General features: G+C 50.1%; 1 protein-coding gene across 1 annotated transcript; it reads right to left on the reverse strand.

Annotated features, from left to right (window-relative positions):
- Nucleotides 1-203: 203 nt before the first annotated feature.
- ZNF865 (zinc finger protein 865) lies at nt 204-13,467 on the reverse strand. The gene is made up of 2 exons (XM_015412065.1): nt 13,336-13,467; nt 204-3,187 (listed from the first exon to the last, which is right to left on the reverse strand). Exon 2 carries the CDS (start codon nt 3,162-3,164, stop codon nt 246-248), a length of 2,919 nt encoding a protein of 972 aa, XP_015267551.1. The 5' UTR covers nt 3,165-3,187; nt 13,336-13,467; the 3' UTR covers nt 204-245.
- Nucleotides 13,468-16,498: the final 3,031 nt, after the last annotated feature.

The following is a 16,498-nucleotide window of genomic DNA, read 5'->3' on the forward strand; positions in this document are numbered from 1 at the left end:
AGGGAACAGAGAAACCGCAGGGCGTGGCCCAGGGACTGTCCTTCCTCATGCATTCCATCTCTGGCCTGACACAGCTTACCTCATGCGGGCGTTTGTGACTCCTCCCCAACCCCTCCCCACGGTGCCACCAAACAAGCACGCTTTGCTTACTATATGGCCCCCCTCCCCTTATGGCTTACAATAGCCCGGAACTAGCCCCCTTTCTCACCCTCGGACCACCCATCTTTTCTGCAGCTCCCTCCACACTAGGGCTGCTGTTCCTTGTGGCTCCCCATGGCGGCGAAGCGCTCCATCTTGTGAATGTGGCGGTGCTTCTTGAGCCCGTAGGTGTTGGAGAAGGCTTCCCCGCAGGTGCTGCACTTGAAGGGCCGCCCGCCCTGGTGGGCCTGGAGGTGCTTGCTGAAATACTTGGGGTCCTTGAAGAGCTTGAGGCAGGCCCCACATCTCAACTCGCGCTTGGCGTCGTGGGAGCGCTGGTGGCGCAGGATGGACGACAGGTAGAAGAAGCTCTTGGAGCAGCGGTCGCAGCGGTAGACCTTCTCGCCCAGGTGCACTCGCTGGTGCTCCAGGAGGTTGCTGCGGTAGCGGAAGGTCTTGCCACAGGTGGGGCAGCGCTGGGGCCTGGCCACCACGTGGAGGCGCTGATGCTCGGCCAGGCTGGATGACTGCGCAAAGCGCTTGTTGCAGAGGGCACATTTGTAGGCCCGCTCGCCCGTGTGCACCACTTTGTGTTGGCGCAGGTACCACGAGCGCAGGAAGCCACGGCCACAGACGGCACAGCGGTACGGGCGCTCCTCTGTGTGGCACCGCTGGTGGCGCATCAGGAGAGCGGCCTCCCAGAAGCGCTTCCCACAGACTGGGCAGGAGAAATGGCGCTTCTGGAGATGGGTACGGCGGTGCAGCAGCAGGTCGTAGGCCCCCGCGAAACTCTGCCCACACACCGAACAGGCCAGTGTGCGGCGCACCAGGTGCACATACTTGTGGGTGACGAGCCCCAGGAAATGCTTGAAGGTCTGGCCGCAGATGGAGCAGGAGAAGCGCTCCCCGCTCGGCAAGGTGGGGTGGTGGTCTTCGTAGGATGCCGCCATGTTGTCGCCGCCGGCCAGCCCGTTCTCCAGGGGAGCCACTGCAGCTGCCGTCTCATCCGGGGGCAGGAGCCGCTCGGGGGCCGCCTGGTGGACCAGCTTGTGCCACATGAGGTTCTCAATGAAGCCGAAGCACTTGCCGCAGGCATCGCAAGGGTACGGCTTCTCGGCCACGTGGACCTCCTTGTGGCTCATGACGTGAAAGAGGTCGGGGAAGCGCTCTCCGCAGTCGGAGCACCCGTAGGTCAGCCCCTCAGGAGGAGGGGGCAGCGAGGGCCCCATGGATGTCAGCGAGGGCCCAATGGGGGGCAAAGAGCAAGGAAGCTGCAGCCGGTGGATCTGCTTGTGCCGGGTTAAGCTCTGCGGGTAGCCAAAAACCTTCCCGCAGATCTCGCACTTGTAGGGCCTCTCCCGCGTGTGCACCACGTGGTGCTTGCTGAGGTGGAAGGACTCGCGGAAGCGCTTCCCACACACCGCACACTGGTGGGGCTTCTCCCCTGTGTGGATCCGCTCGTGCCGTTTGAGCGTCTCCCTCCGCCCAAACCCACGGCCACAGATCCCGCAGCAGAAGTTCTTGCCCGCCGCCGTCCCCACCAACAGCGGGTGGGCCCCCAGAAGCCCATACGGGGCTGGCTTGGTGTCTCCGTCAGAGCTGGTAGCCTGCCCGTCTTGGGGGAGGAGATAGGCCCCTGGCGGTAGGTAGGACAGGGCAGCGTTGGTGCCATCCTTGGGCAGCTGGGCTCCCTCGTGTTGCAGCTGCCGATGGCGCAGGAGGTTCTGGGGGGCGACGTAGCCCTTGCCGCAGATGTCACACTTGTATTCCGGGCGCGGGGGGATGGTTCCGGGTGGGGCGTGGGTGGCCTGGTGCTTGAGCAGATAGGAGGCATCCCGGAATTCCTTGCCGCATACCCCGCACTGCACTCGCAGGAGGTCCGAATGGGTCCGGACGTGACGCTTCAGGCTCTCGCGACGGTTGAAGCTCTTCTGGCACACGGAGCACGAGAACGGCTTTTCGCCGGTGTGGATGATCTGGTGCTGGTGCAGGTGGCTCGGCTTCTTGAACACTTTCCAGCACAGAGAACAAGTGAAAGGGCCTTCTGTCTGAGCAATGGCGGCACCCAGAGCAGAGGCAGCCGTCACCCCGGTGGGTGTTGGTACGACCTGCGGGTTGCTGCTTTGGGAGGGAGGTTGGGCAGCTCCCTCAGCACTGGGGGCAGCTGCCGCGTTGGCTACGGCGGCTGCAGCAGCTGCCGCAGCCGCTACATTGGCAGCTGCCGCATTGGCGGCTGCCGTGACATCCTCAGAGTCCTTGTGACAGCGTCGGTGCCGGATGAGACTGGAGATATGGTTGTAGGTGCGCCCGCAAGTGGTGCACTCGTACGGCCGTTCGCCTGTATGCACCAGCATGTGCTGTACCAGGTGGGACGACTGCTTGAATGACTTCTGACACACCCCACACGGGAAACGCCGATCGATGAAGTACTTTAAGCGCCGGAAGTAGTTCTTGTCGTCCTTGATGGCCTGGCTGTCAGGGGTAACGGAGGAGGTGGCCTGCGGTGGTGCCTGCCCACGTTTCAGGCTATTGAAGAGGTGCTGGTGGCCGGAAAGATCCACGATACCCCACTGTGGAGTGTTGTAGGCAGCAGCGGCAGCTGCAGCAGCTGCTGTAGTATCAAAGAGAGGCTGGCCGGTTGGCGGAACCACTGCTGGCGCACTGTATGGGGGTTGTGGCTGTTGTGGTGGCTGCTGCTGTGAGGCCGGGGCCCCAGGGTCGGGTTTCTTGACTTGCACGTTCGTGGAAGAGGTGGAGGAGGAAGAGGAAGAGGAGGGCCCTTCAGTTTTGGGCTTAGAAGTGCCGACGGTTGAAGGGATGCGGTCAAAGTGAGCAGGCGGGGCAGCAGTGGGTGGCTGGGCGTACTCGTAAGGCGGCTGCGGGCAGGGGAGGGTGGCGACTGCTTTGGCGTGTTCGTGGTTATAAGCCTCCATAGGTTCAAAGCGCTGGTGGTTCAGGAACTCCAGGAAGTCGAAGGGGTAGCTCTGGAAATGCACACCCTCGTCGCTCGCTGCATTGGCTTCCATCTCCGCCCGGGAGGGGGCACTGCCTGGACAAAGAAATGAAACATGCCATCAACATACATACATATGCACACTACATACATCAAGTTTCTCCCCTGCAGCAGCTCCTTGTTTTTTCAGGCCTAACAATAACTCACTGCCTTATACTGAATCAGACCCTTGGTCCATCAGTCATTATTGCCTACTCAGTCTGGCAGCAGTTCTCTGGGGTCTCAGGCAGAGGTCTTTCACACCACCTACTACCTGGTCCCTTTAACTGGAGGTGCCAGGGATTGAACCTGGCACCTTCTGCATGCCAAGCAGATGCTCTGTCACTGAGTCACAGCCTCTACGTATTGTGAGAAGGACAGAATGTGCAATTAAAAAGATCCTAATTACTATCTGGGCTAATGAGCTCTCTGAAGCATCCATACCTCATTTTATGTGGCTCATTAGCTGTCAGATGCTTGATACCACTCCAATTTTATGATGCCAGCAGGGTTCATATTTTGTCTGTACTAGATGAACACTGAGAACTCCCGTGTCACTAGTTCGATGAAGATTTATGGAGTTCTATCCACTACAGCAGTTTAAAGCATGAGTTATGAGCTGGACGACAGGGATAGGAATTTCAGTTCAGCTGTGAATTCACTGACTGGGAAGATGACATACAGGTCTGGGTTGGAAGGCAAATGAGAAATCAGAAAGTAAGTATATGGCCTGAGAAAGTGTGCAAGGCCAGGGTCACTGCGGGGAGTCCAGGAGCCCTACGCTTGCCCGGATCTAGCCACATGCTTCCCCTGTAGTTTATGGCCTGCTCCTACAGCATAGTTTGCAAAGTGCAAATATCTCCTCGCTGCTTGTGGCACGCCATGGAGTTGGCTTTGAACCTGAGAGATCCATGTCTCAATTCAGACACAAGACTTTCAGCGTGGCCTGGGGCAAGGCTCACTCTGTCTCAGCCTCTCAGAGTGATTATAAAATAAGACAGCCCCATATACAAGCCCCTGAACACCCAAGAAAGGGGAAGGCAAGATACATATCTGGCTAATAACCACTTGCATGGGACTGGAGATTGGAAGATTTTTGGCCTCTTCTCGTCCCATGCTTTCTAACTTATCCTTAATTTGAGCATGTATACTTTAGGGTTTATTCAAGTCTAAATTCTTTTGCACTCAAGACATCCCAAAGTTCTGCTTCCAAAGCAACGAATTGTTCAACCCGTGTAAACTAAAGAAGATTAATTCAGTTGCATAAATTTTTATTTACTTCTCCAATGATTCATACCACTTTTCCCCCCAGTGGGGGACCCAAACCAGTTTACATAATTCTCCCCTCCTTCATTCTAACCTCACGATAACCCTGTGAGGTAGGTTAGGATGAGGGTGTGCAAGAGGCCCAAGGCCACCCAGCAAACTTCCATGGCAGGATGAATTCAAGCCTGAGTATTTCAGTTCCTAGGCTACAACCATTACACCACATTCTCTCAGACACGAGAAGAGTCAAGGACCAAGGTTCTTAAGGTTTCTTTTCTCATACATTATAACAAGGCCCCCCAGTCTAATGTCCATCGACACCATGGCACACCCCAACACCTCACCTGACAACCCACCAAGTGTTTTCACAAAGTGGGTGGAGTCAAGTGGGGCTCTTGCCCAGCAGAGCTTCGAATAGGCCACAGGAGATCGGATTGGCTGTGCAGGTTAAAATAATGTTGCTTTGGCGGCAGCTGCCACCGAGTCCTGGTTTTAGTCCCTCTCACTCTTTCTCAGTGTATATTTAAAGTTACCCCTCTTCTCCCCTGCACCTGGACATATGGAGCAGAGGTCCATCAGTGGCTATTAGCCACAAGGTATAGATAGGGGCTCTGGGGCAAGTGATGCTCTGTCTTCTTGGTGCGTGGGGGGGGGGGTCAACAGTGGGAGGGCTTCTAATGTCCTGGCCCACTGCTGGACCTCCTGATGGCACCTGGTATTTCTGGCCACTGTGTGACACAAAGTGTTGGACTGGATGGGCCTTTGGCCTGATCCAACATTGGCATCTCTCATGTTCTTATGACTTCCTCTGGGTGTGTGCATGGCCCTACCTCCTGCGGCAGCCATTTTGTGGTTCTGCCCACCATCTTGTTGTCAGCATTCCACAGGGCCCAGAGACTCAAAAAGGCTGGGGAGCCCTGTGTTATACCATAAGGATAGGAGGAACAGCAGCTGACTTGCGTGTGTCCCCCCCCCACCCGCACAGGATCATCTTAAGTTGCCCTTAAACATCTTTTTAAAAGATCTGACAGGTTTGTGAAGGGGTCATTGCTCAGCGATACGAACATCTGCTTTGTGTGCAGAAGGTCCCAACTTTAATCTTCCATTGAAGGATCAGGTAGCAGGCAATATGAAAGGCCTCCATCTAAGACCATGAAGAGCCACTGCCTGTCAGAGTAAATAATATGGGGCAAGATGGAGCAATGGCACAGTACAGGGTAACCTCACCTATTCCCCAATTTCAGGAGTCTTTCATCAATACAGGTTAGCCATTAAGAGCTAAAAATGGTACCTGTGCATCCAGTGGTACTACACCTCTAGTTTCCAAACACACTAGCCAAACAGTGGCCCCGGTCACACGGAGCATTAGGCACGCTAGAGAGACAGAAGATAGGCGGATTTTCCAGGCGCGATCTCACCGCCACATCTGGGAAGCGTAGAGCTCCCGTGGCACACCCGAGGCTTCCCGCCGAAGATGCGCGGTAAAAAAACTAGTACCTCGGAGGTACTAGTTTCCGGAAACCACAGGGCAAGGGCGGGCGTCTGATCGCGTTTCCGGTGGTAGTTCTGGTGCCCGCCCATGTCCCCTCGCAAAAAGGTGTTTTTTTCCCCAAGTCTCCACGGATGCGCACAAGCACCCAACGAAGCATGCGCACATTTCAGTTTAAAAAAACAAACACAACCCCGTTTGCCGCGCCGCTACGCTTCTTTGCCGCGTCGTGTGATCGGCACCTTCCCCCTAACCACGGGAGCTCGACGGGACCTCAACTCGACACCTGATCGCGCAGTCGCGCATTAGTTTGCTTCGGGGCAAACAGCCACGCCTCCCCCCCCCCCATTTCCCTAGCCGTGTGGCCGAGGCCAGTGTATGGTTATCACTTACCACACCTTGCTTGCAATTTTGGGTTGGCTACTGCCACAGCTAGAATTGGGCTAGTTGGAACTTTGGTGTGATTCAGCAAGGCAATTCTTCCCTGTTTATGTTGAGTAGAGGCACCTTTTCAAACCCTTTTTTATGTTTCAAGTGGCATCAGAAATCTTCCCTTCCCCCCCAGTTCAAGACTGTAAAGATAGCTCAAACTAAAGATGTATGGAAGAAGGTAATGTATAGGACTAAAGCTATTGATAGATGATTTATCACATGCCTAGCAAATACACTAGGAACTGTAACCACTCCATATCCCTTGGATTCATCAACACTATATCTCTCACCCTACCTCCCTGACCTGAACAAAGAAATGTGATTTCTCATTCACAATAGGAGCTAACATCTCAGTCAGCCCCTACCCCTTAAAGACATTAAAAAGTTCAGCTATACTTTTCTAACTCGATCTCCTTAGGTTTCACTCTGTACTTCCCTAGATTAGATCTGACTTTCCATTAATCTTGCTTTGTCCATCTACCACCAGCTGTGAGTGATCCTCACCCACTCGGAGTAGATTGATTATTCTTCGGACTGGATCTTGTTTTAAGCTGGCCTCTCTTTGTAATATCTCCCCCTGCCCCAGCTTTCTGTAGTTTGTAGCTTTCAGTATAAATGTGTCTGCCTTATGGATGAACGTTTTGTGCATCTGACAAAGCAAACTCTGACTCATGCAGGCTTATGCTAGAACAAACATTAGCTTTTAAAGTGCCATTGGATTTGAAAAGAAGGTTTTATTTTATTTTGCAACCTGTATCCTATAACAGGGGCTGCGGTGGCTCAGAGGTTAAGACGCTGAAGCTGCAGACCTGAAGGTCTGTAGTTCAGCAGTTCCAGACCCTGGTGCCGCATGACGGAGTGAGCTCCCGTCTCTGGCCCCAGCTCCTGCCAGCCTAGAAGTTCAAAAGCGAGAAATTGCAAATAGATAAATAGGCACCGCTTCGGTGGGAAGGTAACAGCGTTCCATGTGACTCAGCATTTAGTCATGCCGGCCACCTGACCACGGAAACGTCTTCGGACACCGCTGGCTCTTCAGCTTGGAAACGGAGATGAGCACTGCCCCCTAGAGTCAGATTTGACTAACTTTTGAGCAAGGGAAACCTTTGCCCTTACCTGTAGGTGGCCAAACTTGCTTAACATAAGAGCCACACAGGAAAAAAAAATCAGATGTGACAAGACATGAACACACATGTTTTTATTGAAAAATATACGAATTTGCATATTAAATTAAAGAGACAAATGCCTTCTCTGAGCCAAGCCAGTCTGCTGGTGTGGCGGGGGCTGGAGAAAACAAGAGGGAGAGGGGGGGGGACAGAAAGAAAGGTAGAAAGAAAGAAAGGTGGAAAGAAAGCAAATAGATGGGGGAGGGAGAGAGGGAGGGACGGAGAGGCAGAAAAGAAAACAACTTTGAATGTAAATGCATCCTCCAAGCCCCCCACGCTGGCTGGCTTGGAGAAGGGATTTAAAGAGACAAATGCGTCCTCCAAGCCAGCCGGCCGGCCGGGGTAGAGGAAAGCTTTGAGAATGCATTTAAAGTTAAAGTAGCTTTCTTTCTCTGCTCCCCCCCACCTCAAGGCTACCCAGGGAGGGAAACGCTGGCTGGAGAAAGGAAGACCAATCAGGGAGGCATGCCCTCCCCTTCGCTTCCCCAGCTACCCTGCCGGGAGCTGCATAATATGTGTGAAAGAGCCACATGTGGCTCCCAAGCCAGTTTGGCCACCCCTGTCCTAGACCACCCTGACCTGGATGGCCCTGGCTAGACTGATCTTGTCAGATCTGAGAGGCGGCAGGGGCAGCCCTGGGGAGTACTTGGGAGGCAGGGTCGCTACACAGAGGCCGGCAGTGGCAAACCACCTCTGGATGTCTATTGCAGTGGTGGCGAACCTATGGCACGGGTGCCAGAGGTGGCACTCAGAGCCCTCTCCGTGGGCATGCGTGCCATTGCCCCAGCCAGGCCCAGACCGTCATTAAAGTGTGGAATTCTCTGCCAAATCATTTTAAGTAAATGAAAGCATTTGGGATCGCTTTCCTTACTTTGGCTGGATCATCTTAAATTAATATATGAGTTGTTTTTTCTAAAGTAAAACCTCAGTATTCAGGTTAAATTGCCGTGTTGGCACTTTGCGATAAATATGTGGGTTTTAGGTCGCAGTTTGGGCACTCGGTCTCTAAAAGGTTCACCATCACTGGTGCTCAAGTGGTTAAGACGCTGAACTGCAGGCTGTGGAAGGTCGGTAGTTCAGCAGTTCGAGACCCGAGTGCGCCGCATGACGGAGTGAGCTCCCGTCTCTAGTTCCAGCTCCTGCCAACCTAGCAGCTCAAAAGCAAGAAATTGCAAGAAGATAAATAGGTACCACTTCGGTGGGAAGGTAACAGCGTTCCGTGCGCCTTGGTGTTTAGTCATGCCAGCCACATGACCACGGAAATGTCTTCGGACAGCGCTGGCTCTTCGGCTTTGAAACAGAGATGAGCACCGCAACCCTAGAGTCGGATTCGACTGGCTTTCGAGCAAGGGAACCTTTACCTTTACCTTGGGCACTCGGTCTCTAAAAGGTTCGCCATCACTGGTCTATTGCCTTGAAAACCCAATAGGGCTGCCGTGAGTTGGCGGAGACTAGACGGTCCTTTCCACCACCGTCCCTATAACATTCATTGTCATTCTATGTACAAGCAGAGCTGGCCATTAAACCAACCAAAGAAGACTTTGTCAGCTGGTGGGTGAAGTGCTGGTTTCTATATTTTTAAAGCATTAACTTTATTAGAACACCAAAACAAGACATTTTAATATTGTCAACCGATTAGATAACATACACTAGTTACAAAAACAAGTTAGCTAACTTTATTGTAAAAGAATGAAAATTTTTTTAAAATCACAATTATTTATTATAACTTAATGGTAGGTAAGGTTTCTAATAAATGCAAATACCGTAATTCATTGTCCAGTTCTTTGGAATTTTAAGCTAGAACTCAAGAGCCAGCCCACAAATACCATTTTTAAAATGAAATTAAAAACAAAAATAAAGCAAAGGGCAGTTTAAAAAACAAAACCCAACCCTGAAGCCAGTTTTTAAAGGAATCGGTACTAAGGTGAGTAGCAAGTCAACCTTCCGTTTGGAGATGCCTGCAGTTACAGCAGGTGGCCAGGAGGCAACATTCTCCTATTGGGCCAGGCCTGCCACTCAGCACTGCAGGGCAAGGGGAAGAAAACAGCCTCCTGTCTAGCCCTTCCTGAGGAATTACACCATAATGAAATAAGAATGGCAGACTGCTACTTTGGTCCCAAAGTAAATTCCAAGAGCGCGAAGGTGGCGTCTGCCATGGAGTGCACTTCCTCTTCTGACGTTATTTCGTACAAGATCAATGGTTTTCAAACAGCCCCTGTGCAAACAGAAGTCGTAGTGGAAGAGGAAGTGCACTCCCCCACAGAGGCTGCCTTAGTGCACAGGGGTTCATAGGCTCCAAACCAAAACGTTTATGGAAAATGTCATCAAAAAGTTAAATAACCACACATCCACCTTGTTAGCTTGACTGTGGCCACCAACATGTTTGTCCCAATAGAAAATTACTGCAGGGCTTTCCAAATATGCTACAGGTTAAGGCTCCAATAATGATCCAAGGGAAGGAACTTGCAGGCAGGTGCAGTTCAGTACATGGGTAGCATGGTTAGGAAAGCACATTGTGGGGGGACATGGTGCAGAAGTACAGCCATTTGAGAAACAATTTATCTGAAGCATCCCCTCTACACTGAAAGGAGACTTTTACTACTGGCCTGGATGTCTGATCTAGTGCAAATGTCTTCCGAAACATGTTACCACATGGCTAGGCATGACATATGGGCCTATCCATGGTAAAAGTTTACCCTGTAGTAAAATGGTCATCCTCTTTCAATGTGATATTGAGATGCAAGCAGTCTCCAAGGGACAAAGGGTCCAAGTCACATAAGGCTATACTGGTCTTGTCTCAGTGCTCCCCCCCCCTTTCATCAGGGGTCTTACATGATAGGCTGTTCTTGAATGGAAAGCCCTTCTCTGCAAGAGAAAAAAATGAAATCCTTATGGAGAGTGTTGTGAGCAATATATCCATTTGCTTTGCTGGAAGCTGTAGCCAAATGTCAATGGATCAGAAATACCTGAGTTTTGCTCCACATACACACTATGAGGAGCTCCTAGGGTGTACATACGGAACAAAACATAGGAATGAGCCTTCTCACATGATGGTGATTGTGTGTGTATTTCATGCTCTTGTACAGAAGGGCATTCTTACAGAAGTAGCCTAATGTGAATTAGTCCACAATTCCTGCCAGAAAGGGGCAGGGGACCACTACAGTATAGCTTTGCAATCTGGTGAATATATAGGATCAAACATGTAACGTTCTTGGTTCATTCTTCCATCTTCGTCCTCTCTCCTGAAGCCAATTTCAACATTCTTCTGTACCAACTTTGCAGCCACCTGTGCAGGTATGCCCACGCACAGACGCCTAGCAAAAACTTGGGCTACAACTAGTTCCCCCAACTTTTCACTATCAAAATGTTTTTTTAAAACTTAGGAAACACAAGAAAATTCCCAAGCTGCTCCCCACGTGTATGACATAGATACACTGTTGTTCTAAGTGCAAGATCTGAGTCCAGTAGCACCTTACTAAGAAACACTGTTATCACCAACCACTTTTACCCTAATCTTAACCAGTGGCAAACTGCCTTAAATTAAAATGAAACTGACAGAAGTCTGGAGCACGACTGACGCCCCCAGTGGTAAAGAGCAGTCAATGGCAAAGCAATGAGTTACAATGCGGCAGAAGAATGCTTGGAAACCAGAGTTCCAAGATTTCTGGATAAAGGAGCAGGGCAGAGAACATTGCTACAGGCAACAATGTAAGCCAGAATGCCTGGGTTCCTTTAAATAACTGCCTTCATTCAGTGCCAACAACATACTAGGAGCTATACTAAGCAAAGAAGTGACACAATGACTAAACTGCAGCTACATTAAAAAAACACACCAGAAGTAGCAACATAAACACGAACAGAAGAACTGAACTGTACATTAGATGGACTCAGTAAGGAGTCTGACAACATTACAGAGATGGGGAAGAGAGAAGACACAGGTAACAAGGAAGGCACTGGTAAAGAAAGGTCTACAAAAGAGAAGAGAGGGGCATTTGTTGTTTCAGCAGGGTGGGTGGGGCTGCAAGATCTCCCAGTCCTTTGAAGGCATGGAGGCAAAAGCAGGACAGAAAGAACCAAGCTCTCTAAAATGAGGAGCACTCAAGGAGGTCTGATTCCACAGTCCTTGAGAGAGAGAATGAGATCTACGGCATTAATTGAAGCATGCAGGGCTTGAAGCAATGGCTCCTGGGTTCTGTCCCCGAGTGTGTTCTGGTTCCCTAGATAACTGTCACCCAAGGAACATGCTCCATTGCCGGTTTCCTCCTGCACTTCTGGACAGGATATACATATATAAAGAATCCTAGGAGTTTTCCTGCTCAACACAACAAATGGAGTAGCATTAAAATGGCAAGAGATGGTCCCCCATTGTTACTGCTTTTGCAACGTACATTTTCCAGTTCAGGAACTGCCTGCTAATTCTCCACTAATTCAAGCATGCAGAACTGGGGCAATGCAATCATGCCACAGGAACCATGCCATCTCAAAAGTATGATGTTCGAGGAAGGGGGAAAATAATCTGCTAGGCAATACTTCCACGGGAAAACGGCATCTTTCATTGGGATGAAGACTAATGCAGTAAGACAGGATGTGGGCAATGCCCAATCAAGTATCAAAAGCCAGTGCTGGATTGATGCAAAAGTTCCTAGTACACACAGGAGGGTAAAGCTACAGTGGAGTCCATAGCTCTTCCCCCTCCCCTCATGACTAGCAGTGCAAAATAAAAGATTGAGAAAATGCAAGCAAATTTGCTCAATTCATACAGGTCACAGAACGTAGCCCAAATTCTGCACCACAAAGAATTATCTTGATTCTGTGTAAAGCTGGGTTTTTGCGGGGGCAGCAGAGAGTGCTTTGGATGCTTCTGATGAAATGTGAGTGGGGCAACTTCCCACACTTGACAGAATGAGACAGAGACGGCTTGATGTTGACAGAGGCTGGCACAGAGTCACAGAAACAGACAGGAGATGGTGCAGTATGGGATCACACTGATGGGGAAGGTTACAAGAGTGGTATGAATACGGAGAATGCTGGAAGGATGGATAGGAGGGGTTTGGTTTTTTACCAAGGATAGACACAAGGTGAACATTGAAACACAAGTGATAACTGTAGAAGAGTAGTAAGCCACTCAGGAAAGGAGCTTCCTATAGGGAGACAAGAAATATCCATGAGGAAGACAGTTCCCTACTGCTGATGCATAGGTGTGGGCAGAACTAAATGGTAGGATGGGGGTGGGGGAATCAGGGAAATCGACGCAACACCTTTCACTTGGAAAATGCCTGTAGCATTCGGAAAGATGGGAGCAGACAATCAGATTGTGCCCAGTGAATTGAAGAAAAGGCAGAGGACCCTTTATGACACCGGCAGGCTTATGAGATAAAACAAGCTTGTGATAAAGTACAGTTTAGTTTTGAGGCAAGAGACGGGGATGTTGATTGTGCTTTATAAAAGGATACCAAGCAGGTTAAAGAGAAGTGAGGGGGGAGGAGAGCAGATACTGGACTGTGAGCATGTATGTTACTACGCAGATTAGCAGTTTGGGGAGCAACCTAATTCCATGCTACCCTATAAGGTTCGGAGAGATGAGAAGCTCACAGCTTTCGGGTTGGGGGGGGGGGGAAGGAAAAGAGCACACCCCCACCACGGAGTAAGGGACTACTGGGGGAAAGGGGGGGGAGAGAAAAGGGTCGGTCAAGCGGGTTTGCAGAGTGGCCAGGGGTGGGGCTACTGAAGGGAGGGGGAGGCGGAAGTCAAAAGGCGTTAATGTGGGGAGGGGGCTTGCGAGGATTCTCATTCGCAATACGGTAGGGGCGAGGAGGTAATTTCTAGGGCAGGACTGGCTCTTGGGTGGCACTCACCGGTGTGTGGCGCTGCCCCAGCCTCCTCCGCGCCCCGGGTAGGGGCTGGTCCCGTGCAGCAGGATTGGAGTCGGGGGAAGCCCCCTGGCCCTTGCCTTGCCCCCAGGATACGCGGGGGGCGTCGCTGGTCCCTCTGGGGTGGGGGGTAGGGGGGGCACGGCCAAACTGCAGCTCTCACAGGCCCGACCGGAACCGGAAGCCTCCCTCCCAGGCAAGAGCCCCGTTTCCTGCCCTCCCCTCGTACCCACAACCCTCTGCGCATTCTGTCCCCACCCCCACCCCTCAGCTTCGCTTCCCGGAGTACTTTGCGCGCGCCCACTTGCCCTTCACTTTACCCACAAGCCGTTGCGGTGGTCACGGTCTTCCCATGTCCGGCAGTGTCTGCTGACTGCCTCCAGTGCCGTTCAGTGCGATGAAAAGAATGCATCGCCGCCGTACAGAATCAGAAGCCTTGCAGCGCATTGAAGCTTGGCAGGCTTTTTAAAAAACGTGTGTGTTTGTAGCAGGCAGAATTTCAGGAGGTGTGAAGCTGTCTGTCTCTTAGCATGGCGGTGAGATGGAAGTCGCGGGAAACGTCGCGGTACTGCTGTGTTCCCGCCTGCTAGGCAACTGTCAAGGACAGAGGAGTCCTGCCGTGGGAAATGAGTTGGGAGGAATTGGTGAGAAGCTACAGGAAGAAATTCTGCGAGGGTGGCCCCAGGGTCTGGACAGGGGCTTGTGCAAAACTATGAGAGTATTGTGGGCTGGGGGCTCTTCTGAAGTATCAGTGTATGCACGGCCCTTCCTAAAGCGACACCTCCACATGCCGTTTCATTGCCGTTTCTTTTTCTTAAGATAAACGAACTTCGTGCTGCTACACTGCAACTTAACACACTGTAGTGAAGATGCAGGTTGTCACATAAGGCGTGGAAAGATACATCTGTCTTGAAAGTGAAACGCCCAGAGGATGTGGAGGGCCAAATTCTTCACCCAGCAGATGAATGGCATTTTTTCATGGCAAAAAGCCAACTGGGCTGCAATTTGATGAACAATAGCAGCCATTGACAAGTCAGTACCTTTGCCCTACTAAGAACACTGGGAGTCTGGCCTTGAAATTGTTTAACTGGTGTGGAATGCAGTAAGGGGACCAAGAGTCAGGGTTGGGGGTCATGGCTCAGCCGCAGAACATCTGTATGTGCAGAAGATCCTGAGTTCAGTCTCTGGCATCTCCAGATATTAAAGGACCAGGAAATGGGTAATATGAAAGACCTCAGCCTGAGATCCTGGAGAAATGTTGCCAGTCAGAGTAGGCAATACTGACCTTGTTATAGATTCAGTATATGGCAGTTTCATATTTTCATGAGATTCCAAAAGGCCCATTTTAGGCTTAGAGCCTTGCATCTGACATCATGTCATGATTCAATGAACATCAGCTGCACACTCAATGAATATCAGTTCCCCCAAGCTCTTGATACCCGCTGCACACTACAAAATGTAGCTCTCAAAGAGCAACAGAAGATGAATGAGAGGCAAATTAGAAAGAAAAGAGGCATAAATTAAAACAAAGCTGTAGACCTAGGCAGAATATATCCAAATAGAGCAGCAAATTGCATATTTATGCAAGCGGTTCAAGTCCATGACAGAGAATCACACCTATGTATGATACCAGGCTTCTCTATTCTTCTCTCCCCCCTTCCCCCTCCCCCTATGGAATTTCATGCATAATAATTAGGGAAATCATTTCCTTTCCCATTATATCTGAGGAAGTGAGCCTGACTCAAATGCTAATACCAAATAAATGTTTTTAGTCTTTAAGGTGCTACTGGACTTCTATTGTGTCTTGTCTTGATACTTGCCACCCTGGTGTGAACTCAAAGAAGCTAGATAAGTGTTGCCATGCTGTTATACTATAATCAACACCTTTGCCTTATTAAGTACATGGGGGCTGTGGCCCTGAAAGTAATTAACTGGTGTGAAATGTGGTAAGGGTTCCATGAGCCATACTAGAGATCCCAAAGGATCTGATAAGGAGTCAGGAACTTACATTTGACATCATTTCACTACTATGCTATGCATGGATATAGATTCCAGACAGTAGCCCATCCAGTCCATAGGCTCAAGGTGGGTAATCACAGTCCCTTAACTCCTTTATATCTTCTGTACCACCTCCACGAATTGTTACCATGATCTCTGTTAGTATTTTAAGTAGGGTTGCCAACAAGCCTGGAGAAAAATGGCCTGTCCCTTTAGTGGAGGTTTAGTGTGTAGAAATGGGCAGTTGAATCTTCTCATGGCACAGAGGTAAATGACATCACATCAAGCTTCTGTTAAAGAGACATGACTTTTCCCTCCAGGTAGCTGGCAGCCCAAAGTACCTGCCAGCTTTTTGTAAAACAAAACATCAGGAAGCTCTGACCTGGTGTCTTTGAGCATGCACAGACTCACTTTCCCTTGCAATAGGAAGTGGTGTTTTTTTTTAAGTAAGCATAGAAAAATGTTTTTGAACATGTGTTGATTTCCCTTATTTGAAACATCATCGATGATCCATCTCTGTCTATAGAAAGTAGGCAAATAATTCAAATACCAAACTTTTTTTCTACCTTTACAGCCTCCTTTTCTAACAACTGGCTATGAGGATGTGTCAAGTCAAAAAGCAAAATGCACAAAACTGGGGAGAGAATCCTCACTACCCAGGATAACAAGCCACCACCAGCCCCTCTAGCTAACCTTCAGCCTTACCAGGTGTTAATCAAGGTCACCCCTGCAAGGTAGGACAATTGCAAGATGAGTTCCAAGAACAATTACTTTGGTAGCTGTAGCCAAAATAGGCCAAGGTATTGGGTTTAGACTGACCCAAACCCAAATAACACCACAGAAATATAGTTAACAAGGTTTATTTTTAAAAAATGTGCAAAAGGTTACAAATATAAGACCAGTGCAAAACGAAAAGGAAAATAATAAAATCTAACTAGCTAACCTAAAACACTTATACAGGCTTTTTGGTTCTCTGGCCCAGATATTACCAGGCCAGGCTGAAAAGAGTCCAGGTAAGTCCAAAATCCAAGAGGCAGGTATTCTGGCCAGGCAAGACCGAACCTAGTCAAAAGGATGACCCAAAAGTACAAGCTAGAATGAATGATCTTTTATGGGAGATTGCCCACAGCTGGCCTGATCCTGGTGGATC

Source organism: Gekko japonicus, unplaced genomic scaffold, assembly GCF_001447785.1.
Source record: "Gekko japonicus isolate JY-2015 unplaced genomic scaffold, Gekko_japonicus_V1.1 scaffold1400, whole genome shotgun sequence".
NCBI classification, from domain to species: Eukaryota; Metazoa; Chordata; class Lepidosauria; order Squamata; family Gekkonidae; genus Gekko; species Gekko japonicus.

What these genes read in the sequence shown, in the direction of transcription:
- ZNF865 (XM_015412065.1), bottom strand. Translation starts at nt 3,164, where the DNA reads ATGGAAGCCAATGCAGCGAGCGACGAGGGTGTGCATTTCCAGAGCTAC.